The sequence below is a fragment of the Petaurus breviceps genome, unplaced genomic scaffold (assembly GCF_028583685.1).
Source record: "Petaurus breviceps papuanus isolate PSGF00001 unplaced genomic scaffold, PetGlider_PUasm1.0 177, whole genome shotgun sequence".
NCBI lineage: Eukaryota > Metazoa > Chordata > Mammalia > Diprotodontia > Petauridae > Petaurus > Petaurus breviceps.
In genome coordinates, this window is record NW_027185776.1 from 4,458,230 (window position 1) to 4,484,055 (window position 25,826).

Genomic DNA, 25,826 nt, shown 5'->3' on the forward strand with positions numbered 1-25,826 from the left:
CATTTCATATTTTATACTCTAGTAAAATTTTACTACTACCCCCATTTACAACAGTGGACAGAGCACTAGATTTAGAATCAGAAGAGCTAAGATCAAATTCTAGCTTAAATTCCTCATCTCTTAAGTGAGGGGACTGGTTTAAAGGTTCTACCTAGTTCTAAATCATATGCAACCTATAAAACATCCCAAGTTTTTTTTTACATTCAGATGTTTGTGTATGTTATTTCCTATACCTGGAATGCTTTCACTTAGTCTCCACCTGTCGACCCATCTTTTAAGGTCCAGTTCCAGTGATGAAAAGTGAATTTGTTGAAGATGTTGTAGAGAACATTCTTGGTTATATTCATGAAGTTAATGTAAATTTGGAGTAAAAATAGGTACAGTCTTAATAGACTCAATGTGTGTTTGCATCAGTAAAGAAAATTCCCCTCACAATATTTGTCACTGAGAAACACAGTCTTGAGTCTTTGTCCCTATGGAAATAAAGCAATCCATAGTCTTGAAATCTCTATAAACAATAGTGACTATGGACTGTTTTCTGCTCAGAAAATTAACTACATGGAAGAACTCTTTAGTTAGCTATAGAGTACACAAACTTGTTCACTGGTTCAGAATAATCCCAATGCAAAGTGCTGGTTTTGGCTGGATTTGGATTCTATGATCTCATGAAAGATATGGCCTCAAAAGCTCTTTCCAGGAGTGGCTAGGTGGCTGGAGTCAGGAGGACCTGAGTTCAAATACGACCTCAGACACTTGACACACTTACCAGTGATGTGACTTCGGGCAAGTCACTTAACCCCAATTGCCCTCCAAAAAAAAGCTCTTTGCAGCTCTTAGATCCTGTGATTCAAATGCTACCTGCCCCATGAAGCCTTCCCTAACTCCCTGTAAGCATCAGATCCTATTACTCTTTTAATAGCTTCACAGGATGTGAAGTTTGGAAGGGAGTTTATCAGTCAACTAAGTCTACAACCCTTACATGAAAGGAATCCTTCACCTAAACACATAGTACTCTGTATTTTTCTTATATAGTTATAACATTCTAATTTGTAATATATTTATCTGTGCATATTTTACAACTTCCATTAAACTGTAAACTCTCTGAGAAGGTCTGTGTTTTATTTATTTCTCTACTTCAGCAACTAGTACAATGTAATACATATAAGATCATAGATTAAGAGTTGGAAGTGAACTTAGAGGTCATGCCAATTCCCTAATTTTACAGCAGAAAAAGTAGGAATTCAGAGAGATGAAGTAATTCACCCAAGGTAGTAAGTGGCAGAACTGGGTTCAAATCTAGCTCCTCTGACTCCAAGTCCAGCACCCATTGGAGACATTTAATAAATGTTTTCTGAATTAATTTAATGAAGGCAACAACACTGTATAATAGAAAACTGGGTTAATAATTTATGAAGGCAGCCACTACCATTCCAACATTATAATAATAATATGTATATAATGCTCTAAAAATAACACAAACCCCCATAAAGTCAGCAGTACAAGTATTTTATTCCCATTTTATAAAAGAGGAAACTGACTCAGAAGGTTAAATATCTTGCAGAAGGTGACAGGTCTAGTTTGTGTCTTAACAGGAACCTGAACTCAAGCCTTCCAGTCCTAAAGCCAGTGCACATGCTTGACCTCTCCTCCATACTAATGTTCCAGTTGTAATGCTGAACTATTAGTCCACCATGCTTGTCTGATGACCAAATTCTACCTTCTTAGCATTCCTCACTTCTTCTGTTCTTAGTGAGTTCTCATTCCTATACAGACCAACTCTTCTGCTAGTTGGAATTTCTGTTCTTTTTTGAATAAACTCCCCTGCATCATTCCTGCATGCACTTTTTACACCAGTACTTCTACTGACCCACCTTAACTGAAATATCACTTTGTGCCTCCTGACACCTAAACTGCTCCTTCCATTGACCCAACTCATAGGACCAGAAGGCATATTCGTTACTCCTCAATGCCACTTCCAAGTCATTGTTCAGTCACAATAACTAAATAAACTCTGCTTTTCTAAGATTCACACTACCCTGTTATACCACCCCTTCCCTATTCACATCACAATAAAAACTATCCAAAAATTGGACTATCTTGGGAAGTTAGAAGCTGTAAATTCAGTAGAGCTCTTTAACTAAAGGCTATACAACCACTTGTGCTTTTTGTTTCCTATAATCATACACCTGAGTCTTCCCCTCAAAAGTTACCTTCCCTTTATATATTTCATAGATACCTATTTATTTGCATGCTGTTTCCTCCATTAATATATAAGCTCCTTCAGGGAGGAGGGCAGGAACTGTTTTTGTAGTTTCGACCTTTTTTGAATAGTCAGAGCTTAACACCACACCTGGCATTTAGTAAGAGTTCAGTAAACGCTTGTCATTTACTTGATCTTCTAGGACAATTTACTCTTATCTCTTTTATGCCACTTATACTACAATGCATTATAATTATGTTATGAACTTATCTTTTCTACTGGACTGTGAAGTTTTGGACAGCAGAAATGTGATCTAGGGAAAAGAACAATGGATTTCAGATTGGGGGACCTAGATTCCAGTCCTGGTTAAGATACTTACTAGCTCTGTAATTCTAAGCAAGGCACTTAATCTCTGAGAATCAGTTTTTTCATCTCTGAAATAAGGACATTAATACTTGTAATACTTCACAGAGCTTTTCTAAGAAAAGCACTTTTTAAGCTTGTAAATGTGATCCATTACTATCCATCTCATATTCTAACTTCTATAGCACCTAAACCAAAGTGCTATGCATAAAGGAGCAAGATGGTGCAGTGGATAGAATGTTGAATTAGGATTCAGGAAATACTGAATTCAAATTCAACCTCAGACTCTTACTAGCTGTGTGACCATGGGCAAATCACTCAATCTCTCTCAGACTCAGTTTCTTCATCTGTAAAATAGGAATAATAATAGTATCTACCTCAAAGAGTTATTGTGAGGATCAAATTAAATAACAAACATGAAGTGCTTACAAAGCATAAAGTACTATATAAATGGTAGTTGTTGTTGTTGTTGTTATATGAGGTTTTTCTATAAAGACACTTTTCCAGTGATCTTTTTTTGGCCAAATGGAGTGCTCAACAATACTTCAGAACAGAATGAATAACTAACTCTTCTTTATTTGTTGACAAAGAATTCTCTGGTTGTATTCTCTGGCAAAAAAAAGTACATTGATGTTGTCTACCAATATTTTTCATAGTAGCTATTTGATTTTTTTCCTAACCTCATTTTTATTTGTCCATTGGATATAATACGACTTCTGCCTTATATCACAGGGAGATGGTGACAACTATTTTGAGCCTTAGAAAGAAAAGTGCTCACAAACTGAGGATTATTATTATTAACATCATCAAAGTGTCTTGATAGTGAAAAAAATTGTTGTTGCACAGTCATGTCTGACTCTTTGTGACCCCATCTAGGGTTTTCTTGGTAAAAATACTGGAATGGTTCGCGATTTTCTTTTCCAGTTGGTTTTACAGATGAGGAAACTGAAGAAAACAGGGTTAGAGTAACTTGCCCAGGGTCACATAGACCCAGTGTCTGCTGCTGGATTTGAATTCAGATCTTCCTGAGTATAGGTCCAGCACTCTATCCACTGTACCACCAAGCTGCCCCATCAAAACAAAATTAAACAAAAAACTAATACACAAAGTACTTTCCTGTTTCCCTGCCCTTCTTTGTACTGTGTCTTTTAGGACACCCTCCCTTCCATCTCCGTCTAATGAAACGCATCTTTCATGGTCAAGCTCAAATTTCTCCTCTTCTGAGAAGACTTCCCTAGCCCCTGATGAGTTTTGACCCCTGGAATAGGCTTTCATTTCATACAAGAAAAAAGGGCAAGTGTTTTGTGTCCATCAGCAGATAATACTTATTGTAAATGGTTTAAGTTTACAAAAAAAAAGGAATATGACAAAAATCACATGTACTCAAAAGATTTTAGAGCTGGAACAGACCTTAGGGATCTTTTAGTTCAGCCCTCTCATTTTACAGATGAGGAAACTGAGGCCCACATCATAGGGAGTAAGTAGCAGAGTGAAGCTTCAAACCCAGGTCCTCTGACTCCAATTCCAATGTTCTTCCCACTGCACCACACCACCTCTAAGCCATGTCCACCATGGAGTCTCAAGCAGCAGAAGGTAGCTGTCAAAGGCAGAGAGACAGAGAGGGCACCAGCATACAGGCAGTAATCATGTAGGCCACTCAGCTGAGGTGCCGTCTCACCAGCTGCTATCCCAGCTGGGAGCCATTAACAATTAGCTGTTAAAGCCCACATCAAGGATGTCTCTGACACTTGTCATCTGATTGTTAGTTGCTTATCTCACCCTGACTGAGCTATCATACTGCAATGTGAGGTACTGTGTGAGTATACAAGTAGAAAACTAAAGGAAGAAAATATGACTTAGAGAATTCAATCTCTGAAATGAATAAAAATCCTGCCAATTTGTCCTCACCAATAAGTTCATGGTCTTCCATGTGTCTATGTCTATGTCTATGTCTATGTGTGTGTATGTGTATGTGTGTATATGTATATGTAAAACTGTATTAGAGTGGCCTAGGAAAGTACAGCCTATTTGTATGTTCCAAGGAAAGCAAAGAACACTATGATAGAGTATCATAGAAACACATGATCTAAGAGTTGGAAAGGAGCTCAGAGTGTTATTTAATCCAAACTACACTCTCTACAACACAACCAGTAAATGATCACCGACCCCTACTTTAAAGACCACCTATTGACAAGGAGTCTGCTGCTCCTAAAGCAGTCCATTCCCCTTTCAGATAGATCTAGTTGCTGGCAAGTGTTTCCTTTTCCAAACCAAATCCTATCTTTCCACAATTTCTACATATTACTTCTAGTTCCACTTTTGGGAGCCAAACAGCATAAGTAGAACACCTCTTCCATATGACAATCTTTCAAATACTTAAAATCAGCTATCACCAAAGCAGAATTTTCTCCTCTCTAGGCTACACTTCCAGTTCATTCAACTGATAATTATAGCAGACCCCTGTAATTACCCTCTTATGGACATTCTCCAGTTTACAAAAAAGACAAAAAGTGTCCAAAATTCATAGAACCCTTCATTAGAGCTGAAAGGGACTCCAAAAGCCAATGAGTCCAGTCTCTTCATTGTACAGATGAAACTAAAGCTCAGAGAGTTTGAGTGACTAGCCTAGGATCACACAGCTAGCATATATCTGAGGCAGGATTTGAAAATAGTCCTTTCTGACTCCAAGTCCAACATTATTCAATGCAGTACGTAATTCCACAGGGGTTGTCTAACCAAGGAGAAATCCAGTAAAAATATAACCTCCTTTGTTCTTAGTATAGAGTCTCTCTTAATGTGGTTGAGGTTTGCATTGACTTCTTTTGGTTACTATATCACAATGTAGAGTCAAATTGAGCTTATAGTCTATTCAAACCACAAGAACTTTTTCAGATGAATTACTAGCTACCTCTCCCCAATTTTATTCTTGTGAAGTTCATTTTTTAATCCATCCTTAAGACTTTACATTTATTCTTATTAAATTTCAAATTTCAATCAAATCATTCCAACATTCTAGCCTGTTGAGACAATTTTCTATTTGGAGTCTGTGAGCCACTGCTACCCTTTCCTCCTGGACTTTGTGTCATTTTCAAGTTTCATAAATCTGCCCTCTATGGCTGTATCCAAGTCATTGACAAAAATGTTGAATGGCCAGTGGAAGTCCATCTCCTTCCAAGTTAATATTAAACTGTTAATGATCACTCTATGGGCATTAAATTGGTTTCTTACAAATCATCTAATCCATATTTCTTCATTTTGTCCATAAGAATCGCACTCACTGGATTACAGTTTTCAAATTCTATTCTCTCATTTTTGAAAAACAGATACAATATCTGCCTTCCTACACTCATTGTGTAATTTCATTTAACACCTTTGTTCTAAACTACTTGGACCCTCTGGGTGACTAGCAAAAATAAAGACATCAGTGGAGTCTTGTAAACAATGGTTTTTGAGTAGATGCAGAACCACAGAGTACCTTGAATCTAACATTCTGAGGGAACCCTATATGAGTAGTGACAGGGAGCCTGAAGGTGCTACAATGCTAAAAAAAAAAAAAAGTTTTGTTTTTGTTATCCTTAGCATTCCTTGACTAACTCTGAACCTTATCACGTCTGACTTTACTACAGCATGTTTTTATGTTCAATTTTTAACTACCGGCTCTTACTTTCATCTTCTACGTATGTCTTTAAAATATAAGCTGCTCAATTAATTCCCTGTACATTAATATTGGGCTCTTTAGAAAACCTCCCTTTTGTATTCTCATTGGAATTTCTTTTCATATCTTCAGAATAGCATTCTTGATATTTTTCCATACCTTCTGCAGAACTGTAGAAATTATCATATATCCTACCAATCTTTTCTCTGACCACTTTGGAATCTTCACTCCTAGAATCTAGGATACATGTCAGAGCTTTGTCTTTCTCTCCTCTATCACAAACTCTAAACTTGCCACCAAAGGTTCCATCATTTCTACCTCAGCTTCCAGCGTTTCCTTATTGATCAGAATCAGGCCCAGAACAGCAATCCCCCTTCCTGGTTACTGTATTTTTATAGGATAAAATTATCATTAAAAGAACCTAGAAAACTATTATCTGCTCCACTTGTCTGAGAGACAGAGTCTGAGCAAATGTCTGGGTAACAGAATTCTCTCATCACTATTATGTTATATATCTATTGCCAAATTTATGATCTCTCCCAAGTTCCTCACCTATTTCCTTTTTTTGTCTAGGTGGCTGTAGTATAGACTAACACAATATCATTCTGGTTTCTTCACCTAAATTCTGTCAAACCATGCCTCTTCCCTCTTATGCCCAGATTTCGTCACACAAGTTTATCTTCTTATAGTTACACAGTACTGTTCTGTTACCTATGCCCTTTTTATTCTATTCATTTTTTATAAAATGTATCCTTCCAAAGCCATATCTTATCTCAGCAAGTCACATTCATACCTACCTGTAAAGTCAAATTTGCCTCCTCTCTAGTGCATCATGATTGTTACTCAAAACTGTTTTCTTACTAGCTACTTTCTTGGATTTTTTCTTCTCCTCTTTCTATTATTCTTTCTACACTGTAGCTACTCTCTATAGTATCTAACTTGTTAAAATACATAGGTAATTTTCTTCTTCCTCATATCCTTGCAATCAAAAGCCCTTTTGTCCAATCTGCAAAATTTCAAACAAATACACTTTAATAGCCTTTTATGAGGTAATTTATCTCTAGCCAGGAATCTTATTTTCCTATGTTTGGAGCCACTGTCCTGAAATCCTAAACAAAATATTTGTGCACTGGCAAATAGCAAGAAGGAATTCAGGAACTAGCCTAAGCTAAAAAGATTCCTAAAATGGATGGCCACTGAATCACAGAATGGTAAAGCAAGAAAGTATCTTAGAGCTCATCTATAATCTAATCTATTAATTTTTTAAGCAAGGAAAACAAAGTTCAGGGAGACCAAGTGACTTGTCTAAAATCACACAATCATAACAATTCATATTTGCTCCAAACTTATAAAGTGTTTCCTTCAATTATAACAGGAAATTAGTGCAAACATTAGTGTCCTCATGTTACAGATGAAGAAATGAAGGTTCAGAGAGGTTTCATGACTTTCTCATGATCAGAGCACTAAAAAATATCACAGACAGTATTCAAACCCAAGTGTCCTAACTCAGAGTCTAATGTTTTTTCCACTAAACCACACTGCTTTTTCCCCTGTTTTTCCCTTTCAGAAATTACTTTTCATCTACTCCATATATATTTTATCTTAACAAATTCCTTGAGAGCAAGGATTATTTGGCTTTTTGTCTCTGTATGCTCAGCATATAGTTGATGCATGTGTGCTTAATAAATGTTTAATTTAATTGTACTTATTTATGCATTTCTATGGAAACTAACTAATTTGCATTAGTATTCCTTCCTTTACCACTGAGACTTAATGTCAAGAAGAAAAACGAGGAAGGATAGAGTTGTCAGTAATGCTTCCTTGACTGAGAAATAAGGATCAAATAAGTCACATTCAAATAAATCATATTCAAAACTTATTTTAGGGTCAAAATCTAAAATGCAAAGATTTGCAATAATCCTCAGATAGAAGACATACCTTGCAATTAGCATATGATCCTGAATGTAGGCTAAAAACTGTGGATAATCCTTCCTTGCAATATATAAACACTCTCCATGAAGACAGAGAATCTTCAGGCAGTTGAGCATGTTAAAAAGAATGTCAGGCTCTTCAAACTTTGCCATTTCCTGTGAAAATAACCATATGTTTACTGCTTTACTCAAATGCTTTAATTTATAATAAACATATGCATATATTCCAACATTATAAAAAGCATACCTGGAAAATGGTATATATTAGCCTTAGAGTTACTGGAAGTTGCTGGTAACAAAATTTTCTTTCAGTATCATTCTTTATTGCTGTAAAGAAATAATTATACAAAGGATTAATGTAATTCTTCCTTGAACTCACCAGGAAATGATCCAGTAGATATGACAGTCATTAAACTGATGCTCCACAGGTTTTAAACTATTTAAAGTAAGAAGTCACTTTGGATATCATCTAGTCTAATCTCATTTTCTAAGGAGGAAGAAACAGAAGCTATGAAGTAATTTGCCTTATTAAGTACCTACTGTATAAAAGTTTGAAATGTAAAATTAAGATAGTGTTTCTGCCCTCAAACTGCTTAACCTCTTGTAGGGAGGATTAAACATACATAAAAATACAATAAAAGTAAAATATGGTTAAATGTAGAAAAAGAGTACAAAGAACTAGCACATCAAATACAGAATGAAGGCTTATATCTATCTGGGCCTATTAGAGGAGAGGTGGTATTAAAACATAAACATAATGTATTAGATTCAACCTATTTAACAGAAATTTACAAAAATAGGGGGAAATAAATGCAAAAGCCTCAGAAGTACTTTGTATCTGAAGTACTACCTTCCTGAAGTATTTCTTAACTCTTTTTTTCCAATAAGATTTTCTAGGGACAAGCACGTTGAATTCAAAAGACATAGTTCAAACCCCATGTCTGCTACTCACTAGGTACAAGTATGTACAAAACATATACATAAAAGATGAAGTAGATGAGAATTGACAGCAACTCACAAGATCAAATTTTCCTGGAATAGATTGTCTGCATTTCTCCCTCATTCTTCCCACCTTTCCTTGCCCCTAAAAGATTACAAGGTTCTCCAGAGCAAGATTTATGTTACATCTATTTTTGTATCCCTAGAACCAATCCCATTGTCTCAAACATAATAGGTTCTCCATAAGTTTTTGTTGAATTGATTTGTTCAAAAGACTAACAGGAAAAGCTAAGGAGAAAGTGATAGCATCTGCACCATGAATGAGAATCATTAGGGTAGAGGTTGTGGAAAGGTATGTGAGGCAATTTTAGGTTGTTTCATAAAAGAAAATGTTAGGATAAGTGGAATTAATTATAGTTAAGTATGAAAAAGAGTACTCATTATGTACTTAGAAGTTCATTTTGCTTTTAATCTTTGTTCTACCCAAAATCTGCCATCATACATAAATAAAACTATAGCTAGCAATTACAAATCTTACTCTGACCTTTGTGCAATAACATCAGGAAGAGAGAGAAGAATCATCAAGTAATCTGAAAAAAACTCTCACAAATGCTTAAGGAGAATAGTAAGATACCTGGAAAAAGCAGTAAGTTCTCTCCAACAGTGCAGCCCAGGGACTCTGATCCTTTTTGTTATGGCACTCTATGCCAGTCTGCTGAAGCTTATGTAACCCTTCTCAAAATGATATTTTTAAAAGAATGAAACATAGGATTATATTGAAATGCAATTATCAAAATTTGTTTTAAGATCATGAACCCTGGGGTTAAGTCTAGGGGTTGACCCCTAGACAACCAGGTACTACTGACTGGATAAAAGCTATGCACCCTGAGCTCCAGGGGAGAGAAGACACAAATAGTAATAAATAACAAAGAGCCAACATGGGATTGAGGAGAAAGGACTACTCATAGGTAGAAGAAAACATGTTTACTCTAGACTACAGAGGAGTGTGAAGGCTGGAAATAAGAGAGTTATAAAAAAGATAGCTTCAGGAGTAGAGGTGTTTGCACATGGAACCATGTTTGGGGCTGTAAACATACACAAAACAGATAGAGCCATCAAAGGACTTTGCTTATGTTAGAGCTGGTCCCAGCAAAGGGAATGAGGGCCATCTACTGAGAATCGAGAACTACAGGGAGAGAAGTGGCTAAAAGAAGAACTGCAGAGCAATGGTGGAGTACAGAAAAAGCATCCTGCTGAGGGCTGCAAGAAGCAGAGCTGTAGAACAATGTAGAGTCATGGAGTGGACTGAGTGGGAAGCCATGAATGCAACTTCAACAAAGCAGCCACAGGAAACATGGAGGAAAGGACCACTGTGGAAGAGCAACTCAATGACATCTGCAGATCTCTTTTATCCCCTTCTCTCCACTACCATCACCTCCTCATTGGTCTTCCTGTTCCAAGTTCATCCTCTGCACAGCTGGCAAATTTCTATTCCTAAAGCAGAAGTCTGATCATGTGAGTTCTTTGCTCAAGAATATTCAGTGACAACTCCCTATTTGCTCTAGGATAAAATACAGACTCTTCTGTTTGACATTTAAAGTTCTTAACAATCAGGATCCCACCTATCTTTTCCAACTGATTTCACATTTCTCCTTATCATATCCCTTATGTTCCAGTCAAACTGGCCTGTGCTCTCCCTATCTATACCATTCCCTCTCTCCTACACCTCTGTACCTTTACACAGGCTATCCTGCCATGACTGAAATGTTCTCCCTCCCCACCTCTACCTCTTAGAAACTCCAGCTGCCTTCAAAGTCCAGCTTATGTAGCAGGTGTCCTCCATGAGGCTGTTCCTAATTATCCCAGTTGTTAGTGTTCTTTCCCTATCCCCTATATTGTTTTGTATGTATATTGTGTTCATTTTTGTGGGTACATGTTGTTCCCAACACCACCTAGTATAAAAAGCTACTTTACAACTATTTCATTTTCTACCTCTAGTATTTAAAACAGTGCCTGGCACATAGTAGGTGCCTAATAAATGCATTTGGGTTTTTTCTTTTTTTTTAAATTGAACAGTTTATTGATGTCTCCTGTTTCAATAGTATAGTTATTTTCAGGTATACCTGTTAATTTATGCTGCTTCCTGCATATTTTGTCATCTATTTTATTTTTTTATTTACTAAATGCATATTGAGCCATTGTTGGAGATCTTTGAAAGAGGATATAAAATGAAAGAGGCGGCCAGGTAGCACAGTGAGTAAGAACACCGGCTCCAGTATTGGAATGACCTGGAGATCGAATCCCGGGCTCAGACACTTAGCACCCACCCAGAAACACCTGGCCGTGTAACCTTGAGCAAGTTACTTAACCCCAATTGCTTAGGGGCGGCCAGGTGGCTCAGCGAGTAAGAGCACCGGCTCCAGTGTCCAGGAAGACCTGGATCAAATCCGGGCTCAGATACTCAGCACCACACCCAGAAATAACTGGCCGTGTAACCTTGAGCAAGTTACTTAACCCCGATTGCTTTATAAAAAAAAAAATGAAAGAGGATGAGAAAAAGGCTAATTTTGCCATGATTTTCAAAACAAGGAAGATATAGTTCACAAACTATAGGCCCAGGAGCTTCATTTCTGACAAAAATGCAGAACACAGAATCAAAGGGATAATTTACAAGCCTTTTAAAAAGGAAGCAGTGATAATTAAAAGCCAATAGGAGTTCATTAAGGACAGGTCATAGCAGACTGAACCAATTCCCTTTCTGGACTGGCTAACTAAACTACTAGATCAGGGGAATATCAAAGACATGGAATACATGGATTTTCAGGAAACTATTTTATAAAAAGCTCTCATGCTACGCTTGTATACAAGATAGAGATATGTAGGCTAAATAGGTTAAGCAATCTAGAACTTGTTGAATGGCCCCAAGAAGTAGTCATTAATAGGTCAATGTCAAAGGGAAGTTCCTAGATACCTAGGAAATTGTCTTTGGTTCTATGTCAGTCAATATTTTAATCAGTGACTTAAATGAAAGCATGGCAGACATACTTGTAAGATTTTCATATATCAAACAGAGATGGCCAATTTAATGACCAAGTCAGAATCCAAAGAATATTGAGGTGTTATGATGAGACAAATCTAATAAGATAAAATTAATGTAAATTCCTATAGTTGAAAGGTGAGACTGATGAAACAAATCTAATAAGATGAAATGAGACAGATATAAATGTAAAGTTCTACACTTGAGTTTCATAAGCATAGGTGGGAAAAGTATATTTAGATGACAGTTTTGTGAAAAGGCCCTGGGGTCTTAGAGACTACAGGAGAAGTTTAGTGTCCAGGTCAAGAGAGATGAAAACTGTGTTTTATTCTGCCTTGAAGAGAACACATAAGGATTGTGTTCAATTCTAGGCACCACTTTTAAAGAAGCCTGAACCAGAATTTCATTCTAGTTCTTCCATTAGCAATACAGATGTTTGTGTAGCCAACCACCAGGAAACTAGCATGTACCTGGGTATCTTGCCATCTACTTTATAGGTAGCTGCCCCTTTCTCTATGCCTCAAACAATGACCCTCAGGACTATACCCTCCATAGATCACATATGTCATACTGCATACATAATACTCTCCTCACTGGAGGAGTTAGTCTACTTGGCTTTGGAATTCCACACAAGCTAAGCTGTCCTGATTAGTGAAAGAATTCAAACTCTGCTAACCCACTATATCTGGTCATTCCCAGACCATGTTTTACATTCCATCCAGTCATCCAAGAAGCCAAAATTTTGTGAGGCTTGTTTTCATCTGTCTCACTGCCACATATCTACCCTCCCCTTTCCACTTATTACTCTGGTAACAGTAATCAAATCAACATTACCATCACCACTGGCATAGAGCCAGACTGCTAACTTATAGGGCTCCACTAACCATGCGTATAACTCCTCATACCAAAACTCCCTTCCTTTGCCACAAATTCCTTATAAGTATTATCTCAACCACCACTCCATTAGAATTTAAGCTCCTTGAGAGCAGGTACTATCTCATTTTTGTATTTGTATATCTAGTATCTAATACAATGCCTGGCACATAGTAGGTTCTAGATAAATACATTTTAATTCATTCACTCAGACACTGATAAAGTGGAACAATCCAGAGAGGGGGTTTGAAAGGATGAGAGAGCATATCATACAAAGATTCATTAAAGAAACAGGATATTTAGGCTGGATTAAGATTCAAAGAAGACTCCAAAGTTTGAAATGGTATGACTGATATGTGTGTGCTTAGTGTCCTAATGTCCTATGGGCAGTATTTGGTACTGTCCCCAAGAAAAAGAAAGCAATTTCCCAATAACTGCTGAGTTTGGGATGAGAAAGCCTTTCATTGCCAACTCTTGCTGCATTTTTGTCCTTGTGATCATTCCAAGACTGCTTCATCACACTATAAGCCTATTTGAAAACCCAGATGTAACAGCATGAAATGAATTATCCTCTTATCAATATTCCTTGGATAGTCTGTTTTTCCTGACTGTGCTAATTTTTCAGCTTTGGAATACATATGTTCAAATAGTAGCTTTTCCCACTTCTTATCTAATTTCATTACCATAACACCCTCCAATATCACCCCCAATAAATTCTGGTTTGATTCAACAAAACATTCTATTTAGGGCTGCTCCTTTCCCCGGGTTTTTTTTTTATCCCTGGGACTATTTATTGTCCCTTAATCACCAGCACACATAAGCCTTATCCCTACCCTAAAGTCTATTCAGTTTGTACTCTCAGGAAAAGAATTTACTCCTACGTGGTTGTGCTCATCTAATAAGCCCAAGGATTTAGATATGCTTCCTCTTAAAGTTCAGGCTGGCCCACTACTCCACCCAAAATTTCAAACTCTGTTGCCCTACCAATGTTTTCAGGGAGTTCAGTGTGATTTCCTGGGTTCTCTCCATGCTTTGTAACAGGGTTCTCATCCTCTTCTCCTTCAGTGCCTATTATAAACTCAGGCCGGGAATAGAGAAGACTGTCTTCAAGGTTGTCTGTGGGCTCCTAAAAGAACAGGCAAGAAGCTTCATGAGTTTCAGAACACAAAACCAAAGAGGGCATAGTCACACATTTCAGGCAATATCAATAGTAGCCAGTGAAGTCCAATGAAGCCTTTGGGGAAAGGTTTTTTCTTTATCTGGAAATAAATACTAGAAATGGTAAAACTGTCAGTAAGTTGGTAGGATTTATGAAGTTCTGAAAACATTTTCATGATGTGAGCATATTAGTCTTTGCTTTTAATGTCTCAAGTCTAAAACTTACTACCTTTATAACACTGGACAAGTCTTTTTTAACTCCACTATTCCTCAGTTTCCTCATCTGTTAAATGAGGATGGTAAGATTTGTACTACTTCATGGAATTATGTCTGGCACATAGTAAATGCATAATAAATTCATTATTCATAATAATAACCTATTTCTATAGTCCTTTAAGTTTTAAAAATATTCGTTCTTTAAAACAATCCTATGACATTTCAGTCATGTTTCAGTTGTGTCTGACTCTTCATGACCCCATCTGGGGTTTTCTTGGAACCATTTTCTTCTCTAGATCATTTTACAGATGAGGAAACCAAGGCAAATTGGGAGAGGTGACTTGCCTGGGGTCACATAGCTAGCAAGTCTGAGACCAGATCTGAACTCGGAAATATGAGTCTTCCTGACTCCAGTCCCAGCACTCTATTATCTACTATACCACTTAGCTGCCCTTCCTATGACACAGGGATAAGTATAACTTTCCTCATTTTGCAGATAAGGATATTGAGGTTCAGGGGCAAAATCATTTGCCCAAGGCCACACAGTTAAGAGGCACAGTCAAGACTCAAATTTGGGTTCTCTGACCAAGACCATTTCAAAAATTGATGTTTTAATGCATTCCTTTACATTACTGCCATTAACCCTATTCAAGAAAACTCTCCCTTTTAAGAAAGAAGTTATGTAGAATAATTCATGCACTGACCATGTAGGACAGTATCTGCCTTATTCTACCATTTCCACCAAGAAGAGTGAGGTGTGTTTCATCCTCAGTCCTCTGGAATCATGAATGGTCACTATATTGATCTGAACTATGATGCATTTAGAGTTGTTTTCCTTTATATTACTGTGGTCATTTTGGTAATAATAGTTTTTTTTGTTTCCACTTATTTTGCTCTATATTGGTTCATATAAATCTTACCAATTTTCTCTTTATTATTCACATTTTGTCATTTCTTATACTGTAAAAATATACCATTACATTCAAATAGCATAATTTGTTCAAATAGGCCCTAATTGATGGGCAGCCATTGTTTCTATTTTTTGCCACCACCAGGGCTCTTTCTATATAATCATGCTATCTTCCAAATGTAAGTTCAGAATGTACTCTGAGGGAAACAATGGGAAGTCAAAGAATATTAACTAAGACAAAAACTATATTTCTATTAGTCTAGCCTTAATAGACATAAATAGGTTGCCTATATGGTAAGATCTGATTTGGTACTAGGCAGATTCTCCACTCAAATTTCTCAATCTCACTGCCTTTCACTCCATCATCATAGGTTGATTCTCTTGGGTTTTAAAGATTTTTTCCATATTAGAGGGTCCTTTTTAAAAATGTAAACAGGATAAGAAAGATCCTCATAATCTAAAACCTTCCTTACTAAATCCTTAGTAAGGATTAGTTGATAGCCAACTGGTACTATGGATGAAACAAAGTAGCATGATAGTGATATAATCTACAACAGAAGGTGCTAATATGGGAAATGAAGTCTCTCCAAATATAAATTCCTCATTTAGCTGAAAATCAATTCTGTTTGGATCTTATTTATTAACCAATCATGTCAACCAATTGTAAAATGTTTTATATAGTTTGAAATAGAAGAGAATTTTCTTGAAGCTAAATGATAATGATGATGATGATGATAACCTCAGCCAAATAGTTTCATCTCTCTAATGTTGGAAGGCCCAGACCTTCAAGTATTCTAATAGATTTGGAATCCAGAAGATCTAGATTCAAGTCTTGGCTCTACTAATTCATGTGTGACCTTGACCAATCCACAACTTCACTAAGTCAGCTTCTCATTTATAAAATGGGAATACAGTTGTCCCTTCCACATTGCTACTTTTCCCATCACAATTTTGATATATTGCAGGACAACATACGAAATTAAATGCCAATTTTATGGGAGAGTTTTGTAGAAGCCACAGACAACAGGCAAAGGCCAGCAAATGAAACCAAAGAAGTTTAGAAATGCAGAAATGCATAAAATATATGCATAGTATTGTATAACATCAACATATTTCATCTTTTAATACCATAATAATTCGGACTTCTTCTCTGGTACCAAAAGAAGGGTCAAAAAATTTTACATGGACTTTCCAGATCATGGGGGCACCATGACCCTAACCCCCCAAAATGTGGAAGAGTTAACTGTAACAGTATTCATGCTTACCTTAAGCAGTTGTGAAGAAAGTACATGGAGATGGAATACAGGGTGTCATGTGTAAGGAACAGATAAAAAGCCAGTTTAACTACATATAGGGATTGACATACTTTCTCTCTTACTACCCATTTGGTGGCAGTCCATTTCCATAACCAAGAACTCTGAAATTCCTCTATTTAACCATAACTCTCTCTTTCCATATTCCCTTGTACTTCTGAAAAGGGTCTTTTTCTTCCTAATGACTTCTAGTCTTTCTATCCTTCAGTGTTTTTCCTGGCCATCACCCTTATGATACCTTTACTTTCTTTCTTTCCCAATCTTGTCTATTGTTTGACCAACTCAACTGTGTTCTGGCCCCTTTATGTTATCGCTACTTAATGCTTTGCCAAACCCTAACCTGCACTATCTACTTCTACCACTCTTTCTTATATGCTGCTCAACTGTGAAAGTCACATACCTATAATGCCTGGATGCACTGCAAATTTATGATATCTAATTTCAAGAGGGCCTGCCCTGCTATAATATACTTTTTACTCTTTTATAACCAACTCTATATTATATTGCTCACTATGATTATTCAAAAACTTTTCATTTCTTCAACCTCTCACATTACTCAGCTTCCCTGTCCCTCTTAGCAGAGAACCTTATTGAAAATATTACTGAGAAAATGAAGTCCAAAGTTCTCTCTTTCCTCTTTTCTATATTTCAAAACTCCTTCATATCCCAAGTCTACTTCTTTGCTCCAGTTTCTGAAAAGGTGCCTGTTCTCCTTGTCAAGGCCAAACTCTATTTGTGACTTTGAACTCATCCCCTCCCATCTCCTCCAGTATCGTGACCCCATAATCATCCCACTCTCACTCTCTCTAATATTGTATCTCCGTGCCTACAAGCTTCTTTCCTGATGCCTACAAACATAAGCAAATCTTCCTATCATTCTTGAAAAAGAGAAAAACTTCACGTGATAACCATCCTCTCAAACTTTGAACCTATATCTCTCCTTCCTTTTACAGCAAAAACACTAGAAAAATGCTGACTGTACTTGTCTCCACCTCTCTTCCACTCTCCTAAACCCATTTCAAACTAGACTTTTCAAGCAAGAAAACTGACTAAAATACTAAGACTAGAACTGTTCTTGTGGCTTCCTGATCACCTAAGGCATAAATAGTCTAACCCAAAAGGAATTGGGGTTCCTCAGACTTATGACTGTCACACTTCATTTAAGTCAATGTAACTTTCTTATCCAACAGACCCTACTAATCTGATATTTTTAATATGGAGAAAAGAGTTAGGTCTACCTGAATCAATGTTGTATCCTTGCTTAGCATCCTTTCCATGTTAATGTAAACTAATCTTTTTTTGTTAAATGCTAAGTGGTTTATAAGTATAGTCATATTTATTCCTATCCAGAGTAAGCCACTAGGCCAGATTTGATCCACAACACAAATGATCTTTTTTTTTTTTTTGCTTTTTGGAGGGCAATTGGGGTTAAGTGATCTGCCCAAGGTCACATGGCTAGTTTTTTGTTTTAAGTGTCAGAGGTTGAATTTGAGGTCTTGACTCCAGGGCGGGTGCTCTATTTACTGCACCATCTAGCCGCCTCACAAATGACCTCTTAATTGCCAAAACTTATAGTCTTTCCTCAATCATCCTCCATTTCTCTGCAGCATTTGACACTACTGACCACGCTCGTCTTCAAGATCATCTTCTTGGGGTGGCTAGGTGGCACAGTGAGTGCCACCAGCACCGGCCCCAGAATCAGGAGGACCCGAGTTCGGTTCCAACCTCAGACACTTAACACACACACACACACACACACACACACAAAACTAGCCATGTAGCCTTGGGCAAGTTACTTAACCCCGATTGCCCTCCCCAAAAAAATCATCTGCTCTAAGTTTTCATGACACTATTCTCTTGGTTTTCCTTCTGTCTTGCGATGTTTCAGTTACCTTTGCTGGATTAGCATCCATGTCCAATAGTCTACCTCTGTGGGTACACCAAAGTTCTGCCTTAAGCCCTCATCTATTATTCCTTTTTATACCCTCTCTTGGAGATCTCATCAATTTCCATGAGTTTAACTATCCTCTCTATACAGATAACTCCCATATCTAAAAATCCAGGCCAAGTCTAGCTCCTAATAAGCAATCTCATATAAGAAAATACTTACTGGACATTTCCAACTCAATGTTCTATCTTAAATTCAACAGAAAAACACTCGTATTTTTTCCTCTCTTCCACCTCTCTTCAATAGCTTTACTGTTTCTGTCAAGGTCACTGCCATCCTTTAAATCATTCAGGTTTGCAAACTTGAAATCATCAACTCTTCCTTACCCCTCATTTCCCCCATACTCAATCATAAGCCAAGTCCTTTTTATTCTACTTCTGCATCTCTCAAATCTCTCTCCTCTCCATTCACAAGGCCACCACCCTAGTTTCGGCTCTAATCTCAGTGTTCCTCATTAACCCTCACCTATATTATTCCAATAGTCTCCTAACTGAAAGCATCAACTATAGTGAAGAAATACTGTATGTTTAGACAAACTCAAGAAGTAAAACCAACAATTGTAACTCCTTAATAACTATAAACAAAGCCTCTGGGGGAAAAAAGTCATGACTACAAGACTGGAAGAAATGAAGCAAGTGATAAAGATGAAATTGTAAATGAAATTAGAGGTTGGGAAGAAAAATGAAAAGAAGAATAAATAGCTTGGTATAAAAGGCAGAAAACTTTACCAAAGTACTAAATTACTTAAAATAATAAAAATAGAATGAATAATAAAAATAATAAATAACAATATTTATTTATAAATAAATAATACAAAATAAATATAAATAAAAGAATAGATTAAAATTAATTAATTAATCCATGAGATAACAAAAAAATTAGAACAAAGCCAAAAGATTGAAAAAATGTAAGATAATATATGTTACAAATAATTGATCTGGGTGGCACAGTGAATAGAGCATTGGCCCTGGAGTCAAGAGGACCTGAGTTCAAATGTGGCTCAGACACTTAAAACAAAAAACTAGCCATGTGACCTTGGGCAACTCACTTAACTCTAATTGCTCTGTCCCTTCCCCCTTCCAAAAAGCAAAATTAAAAAAAAAAACTTTGACCTAAAAAACAAGTCAAGGACACAATTTTAGACTCTTTAGACCACCAAAAAATTATCACCAACTTCCTGCCCCCAAAAAAAACTGGATGCCATATTTCAAGAGATCTTAAAAAAATATCATAATGCAAATCTATTAGAACTAGTTGACAAAGTAAAAATAAAAAGAATACACTAGTCACCTTTTGAGAGACCAAAGTGACCATAGCAGCAATGCCATAACCAAAATCCAGAGCTTCCAAGTCAAAGAAAAAAGCCTCCAGAAAAAAGAGTCTATGGACCATAGGACCCAGTCAGAATCATAAAAGATTTAGCAGAAACTACTATGGAGGAAAGAATCTTTTGGTACAATATTCCAAAAGGTAAAAGATAAAGACCAAGAATAATTTACCATGGAAAATTAAGTGTAACTCTACAGGGGGGAATGGACCTTTAATATAATTGAGGACTTTCAACATCCATGGGAAAAAAAGATCAAAACTGAGTAAAAACTCTGAAACACAAAACCAAAGAAAACACTCCTGATTTTGATGGATTCACAGAATTTCATTAAACTTTTAAAAAATTAATGCCCAGGGGCGGCCAGGTGGTGCAGTGAGTAAGAGTACCGGCCCCAGCATCGGGAGACCTGGGTTTGGTTCTGGCCTCGGATACTTAACACCCACACAAAATAACTGGCCGTGTAACTTTGAGCAAGTTATTTACTTAACCCCAATTGCTTTTTTAAAAAAATTTTTTTTAAATTAATACCAATACTACTCAAATTTACCTCAAAAATTGAGAAAGCACTCTACCAGACTCCTTTTATGAGCCAAATATAATCCTAATACATAACCCAGGAAAATGTAAAACACAGAATTATAGACTGATATTATTAATAAATATTGATTCAAATTTGTTAAATAAAACTACAGAGATTTACCCAGGAATCATTCACTTTGGCTAAGAAGGATTTAAAGCAGGGATGTAAGGAAGGTTCGATATTTAGAAACCTATCAACACAGTTAATTATATTTTTAAAAACACATCAAAAACTATAAATATCTCAACAGATTGCAAAAAAAACCTTTGACAAATTACAACACTTATTTAAGTTTAAAAAAACAACAAAGTATAAATATAAAATGATTTTTCTCATATCATAAAAGTATCTATCTAAAACCAAAAGCAACTAAATTGCTATCGATTAGAGAAATGCAAATTAAAACAACTCTGGCACATCATTTCACACCCATTAGATTGGCTAATATGACAAAAAAAAAAGAAAATGATAAATGTTGGAGAGGATATGGAAAAATAGGGACAGTAATGCACTATTGGTGGATTTGTAAACTGATTCAGCCGTTCTGGAGAGCAATTTGGAACAATGCCCAAAGTAAACAAACTGTTTACCCTCTGATCCAGCAATATTACTATTAGGGCTGCATCCCAATGAGATTAAAAAAAGAAAAAGAAAAAAGGACGTATTTGTACAAAAATATTTATAGCAGCTCTTTTTCTGGTGGTAAAGAATTGGAAAATGAGGGGATGCCCATCAGTTGAGGAATGGCTAAACAAGTTGTGGAATATGATTGTAATGGAACACTACAGTGCTTTAAGAAATGATGAGCAGGATGATTTCAGAAAAACCTGTAAAGACTTACATAAACTGATAGAAAATGAAGTGAACAGAACCAGAAGAACATCGCACAAAGCAACATTGTATGATGATCAACTGTGAATGACATAGCTATTCTCAGCAATACAATGATCCAAGATAATTCCAAATGACTCATGATGAAAAATGCTATCCACATCCACAGAAAGAACTGATGGAATCTGACTGCAAATTGAAACCTAATATTTTTTCACTTTTTTTCATGGTTTTTTTCCTTTGGGTTTATTTCTTCTTTTATACCATGGCTAATATGGAAATATGTTTTACATGATTGCACATATGTAAACTACATCAAACTGCTTACCACCTTAGGGAAGAAGGAGGTGAGGGAGGGACAGAAAAAAATTTGGAACTCAAAGCAATTTTTAAATGAATGTTAAAAATGGTCTTTACATGTAATTGGAAAAAAGCAAATATTATTTAAAATATGCCAATAAAAAACCATAAAACCAAAAGCAAGAAGCAAATATACTGTGAACATGCCAAAAACTTTCATATAAATACAGAGATCAGCACAATAGTATTTCATCACATGCAAATATCATAACTTGTTCATTCATTCCTCAGTTTATAAGTGTCCCCCTCAGATTCCCATTCTTTGCCACCTCCAAAGAGGCTAAAACATTTTGATGCACTGTTAGTTTGTTTTGCTTAGGACAATCCTTCCCTCAATCTACCCTGCATTCCTGCCCCATTCTCTCCTTTTCCTCCCTATTTGAAATGTACCTCTGAAAACTTCCTTCTTATGATCAGTTCAGATAAAGAGTAAAGTTTAAGTGTCAGCTGCTGTCCCACACCTCCCCTCTTTGTTTGTACAGTCGTCTACTTGTGCACACTGATTACATGAAATATTTCCTATTCTTTCTTCCCTTTATTTTCCTACTTTTTTCTTAAGATTATCAAGACATAACAAAACCACTCCCAGGCATTGTCTAATTGTGCTCCCTCTATGAGTCCTAATGAGCACTGAGTTCTGAGAGGACAAATATATCACCTCCCCATATTAGAATATAAGCAATTACTCTTCTTTAGTACTTTATTGTTGTTCTTGTGTTATGGTGTCTGAACTTGAAAATTTCTATATAGTTCATTCCTATATTGCATTAAAAATCCATTTTTTCCACTGTAGCATTATACTCAGTTGTGCTATGTAAGGTATTTTTCACTATGAGCCTCTATCCTCAACCTTTGGAATATGATATTTCAAGCTCTTTTTTCCTTTATAATATTAACTGCTAAATCATTTGTGATTCTGACTGTGGTTCATGGATTCTTCCATTCTTTCTTCCTGGCTACTTGCTGTATTTTTTCTTTAACTTGGAAACTCTGGGTTTTGCCTATGGCATATCTAGGAGTTTTCATTTTGGGATTTCTTTCAAGAGGTGACCATTGGATTCTTTCTATTTTCACTTTGTCCTCTGATTCTAAGAAATCTAGACAGTTTTCTTTAAAGATTTATTGAGGGGGGCCAAGCCAAGATGGAGGCATAGAAGCAGGAAAACTCCATAAGCTCCCCCCATAACCTTCTCAAATACCTATAAATTATGACTCTAAACAAATTTTAGAGCTACAGAACCCACAAAGTGACAGAGAGAAACAATCTCCCACTGAAGGCAGCCCAGCAGGCAGAGAAGAAGGAGCTATCGCACCAAGCTGGGAGCTGAGGGTAGCCCCAGGTTGGCCCCAACCAGCAGCAGCTGGAACAGACTTCAGGAAAGCAGATCATCAGCAGCTGTGATGGTTTCCAGAATTATCAACCCATAAATGCCAAAGACAAAGTAAAAGGTCAGTGTGAAACTCTGTTGGAACTAGGGGGGACAGAGCATGGTCGGGCCCCTGCCCCCAGGGCTGGAAGTGACAGAGGCCCTGCGGCTGTGCCGCCTCCATGTGGCTGCTTCAAAGCTCCTGGCCTGCAGATCATAGGAGAACCAAGCTACCATTCAGAGGGTAACCGCTCTTGCTTTAACCTGGTTGGATCTGGATCACTGTCTTGGCTGGAGGTCCTGGGCACCAGTGAGCCAGAGCCTGCAGTGTCTGTAGAGACAGCACCCAACTAATAGCTCTGGCAACTGCAAAAACTCTAGCAGTTTGGGACAAAGCTCCCCTCCCTGTGGCAAAGCGCTCAAAAGTCAAGTAATTGACTGGCAACATGAGCAAGCAAAGGAAGCAAAACAAGCACACAATCAAATCTTAGTTTCCTTTTTTGGGGACAAAAAGAATAAAAGCACAGAACAAGAGAAAGACAATGAAGTCAGAACTCCTACACTAAAAGCTTCCAAGAAAAATATAAACTGGTTACAGGCAATGGAGGAGCTCAAGAAGGGTTTTGAAAATCAAGTAAGAGAAGTAAAGGAAAAACTGTGAAGAGAAAAAAGAATGATGCAAGAAAATCATGAAAAGTGAGTCAACAACCAGACTGAAGAAAATAACACCTTAAAAACAGACTAACTCAAATGGCAAAAGACACCCAAAAAGCCAATGAGGAGAAGAATGCCGTAAAAAGCCAAATTTGCCAGATGGAAAAAAAATTTCAAAAGCTCATGAAAAGAATAATTGCTCCAGAATTAGATTGGAGCAAATGAAAGCTAGTGACTTTATGAGAAATCAAGACACTATTAAACATATCCAAACAAATGAAAAAAATAGAAGGCAATGTGAAATATCTCACTGGAAAAACCACTGACCAGGAAAATAGATCCAGGAGAGATAATTTGAAAATTGTTGGACTACCTGAAAGCCATGATCAAAAAAAGAACCTAGAAATCATCCTTCAAGAAATTCTCAAGGAAAATTGTCCTGATTTTTTAAAACCAGAGGACAAAATAGAAATTAAAAGAATTCACCAATCACCTCTTTAAAAAGATCCCAAAAAGAAAACTCCTATGAATATTATAGCTAGGTTCCTGAGTTCCCAGAACAAGGAGAAAATATTACAAGCAGCCAGAAAGAAACAATTTGAATACTATGGAAACACAATCAGGATAACACAGGATCTGGCAGCTTCTACACTGAGGGATCAAAGGGCTTGGAATATGATATTTCAGTGGTCAAAAGAGCTGGGATTAAAACCAAGAATCACCTAACCAGCAAAACTGAGTATTATATTTCAGGGGAAAATATGGTCATTCAATGGAATAGAGGACTTTCAAGCATTCTTGATGAAAATTGATATTCAGATACAAGAAGCAAGAGAAGCATGAGAAGGTAAACAGGGAAAAGAAATCATAAGGAACTTATCAAATTTACGTTCCTATATGGAAAAACAATAATTTTAACCTATGAAACTTTTCTCAGTATGAGAATAGTTGAAGGAAATATACATGTATATGTATGCATATGCATACATACATGCATATGCCTATATAGAAAGGTATATGAATACATATGTGAATATGTGTATATATGTGTACATGTATACATGGACAGAGAGCACAGGACCAATTGAATAGGAAGGGATGATACTTAAAAGGTGAAATCAAGAGGTGAGAGAGGAATATAAGAGAAGAGATGGGGAGAGACAGAATGGGGTAAATTATCTCATATAGAAGAGGCAAGGGAAAACTGTTACAATGGAGGGGAAGAACAGGAAGGCAAAAGGGAATGAGTCAACCTCACTCTTATTGAATTTGGTTTAGGAAGGGAATGACATACATACTAAACAGGAGAGTAGGGGGTAAGGGGATGAGGGGGGGATGATGGAGGGGAGACCAGGTTGGGGGAAGGGAAGTTGGAAGCACACATTTTTGAAAAGGAACAGGGTCAAAGTAGAGAATAGAACAAGTGGGGGTTGGGATAGGATGGAGGGAAATATGGTCAGTCTTTCACAATATATCCACTATGGAAGTGTTTTGTGTAGCTACACATGTACAACCTATATTGAATTGCTTATCTTCCCAGTAAGGGTGGGTGATGAGGAAGGAAGGGAAAAATCTGGAATTCAGTTTTAAAATCAAATGTTTAAAAAATATATTATTATTATTATTTTTACATGCAACTGGGAAATAAGATATACAGGCACTGGGGGATGGGGGAGGATATAGAAGAGAGCAGATTAGGCGAGGGTGTATACAGTGGGATCACTGTTTTGGGGTGGTGGGTAGGGGAAAAATGGGGAGAAAATTTGTAATTCAAAATCTTGTGGAAATGAATGATGTAAACTAAAAACAAACATAAAAAGAAAAGAAAAGAAAAATTATTATTGTTTTCATTATTTTACATGCAACTGGGAAATAAGATATACAGGCACTGGGGTATGGAGATCCATCTTGTCCTACTGGAAAGTTGGAGGGGGTGTGGGGGAGGGTATAAGAGAGAGCAGATTGAGGGAGGGGGTATTCAGTGGGATCACTGTTTTGGGGTGGTGGGTAGGGGAAAGACGGGGAGAAAATTTGTAACTCAAAATCTAGTAGGGGTGGCTAGGTGGTACAATATATAGAGCACTGGCCCTGGAGTAAAAGGAGGACCTGAGTTCAAATCCAGCCTCAAGCAATTAACACTTACTAGTCATGTGACCTTGGG

General features: G+C 36.8%; 1 protein-coding gene across 1 annotated transcript in view; it reads right to left on the reverse strand.

The window, feature by feature from the left end:
- The window catches only part of UNC79 (unc-79 homolog, NALCN channel complex subunit), a 345,437-nt gene that overhangs the window by 155,149 nt on the left and 164,462 nt on the right, over positions 1-25,826 (reverse strand). The window contains exons 20-22 of the mRNA XM_069086022.1: positions 13,983-14,124; positions 8,397-8,476; positions 8,157-8,305 (exon numbers count right to left, since the gene is read on the reverse strand). Of these exons, the coding sequence (XP_068942123.1) occupies positions 8,157-8,305; positions 8,397-8,476; positions 13,983-14,124 (371 nt within the window). The remainder of the gene's footprint in view (positions 1-8,156; positions 8,306-8,396; positions 8,477-13,982; positions 14,125-25,826) is intronic.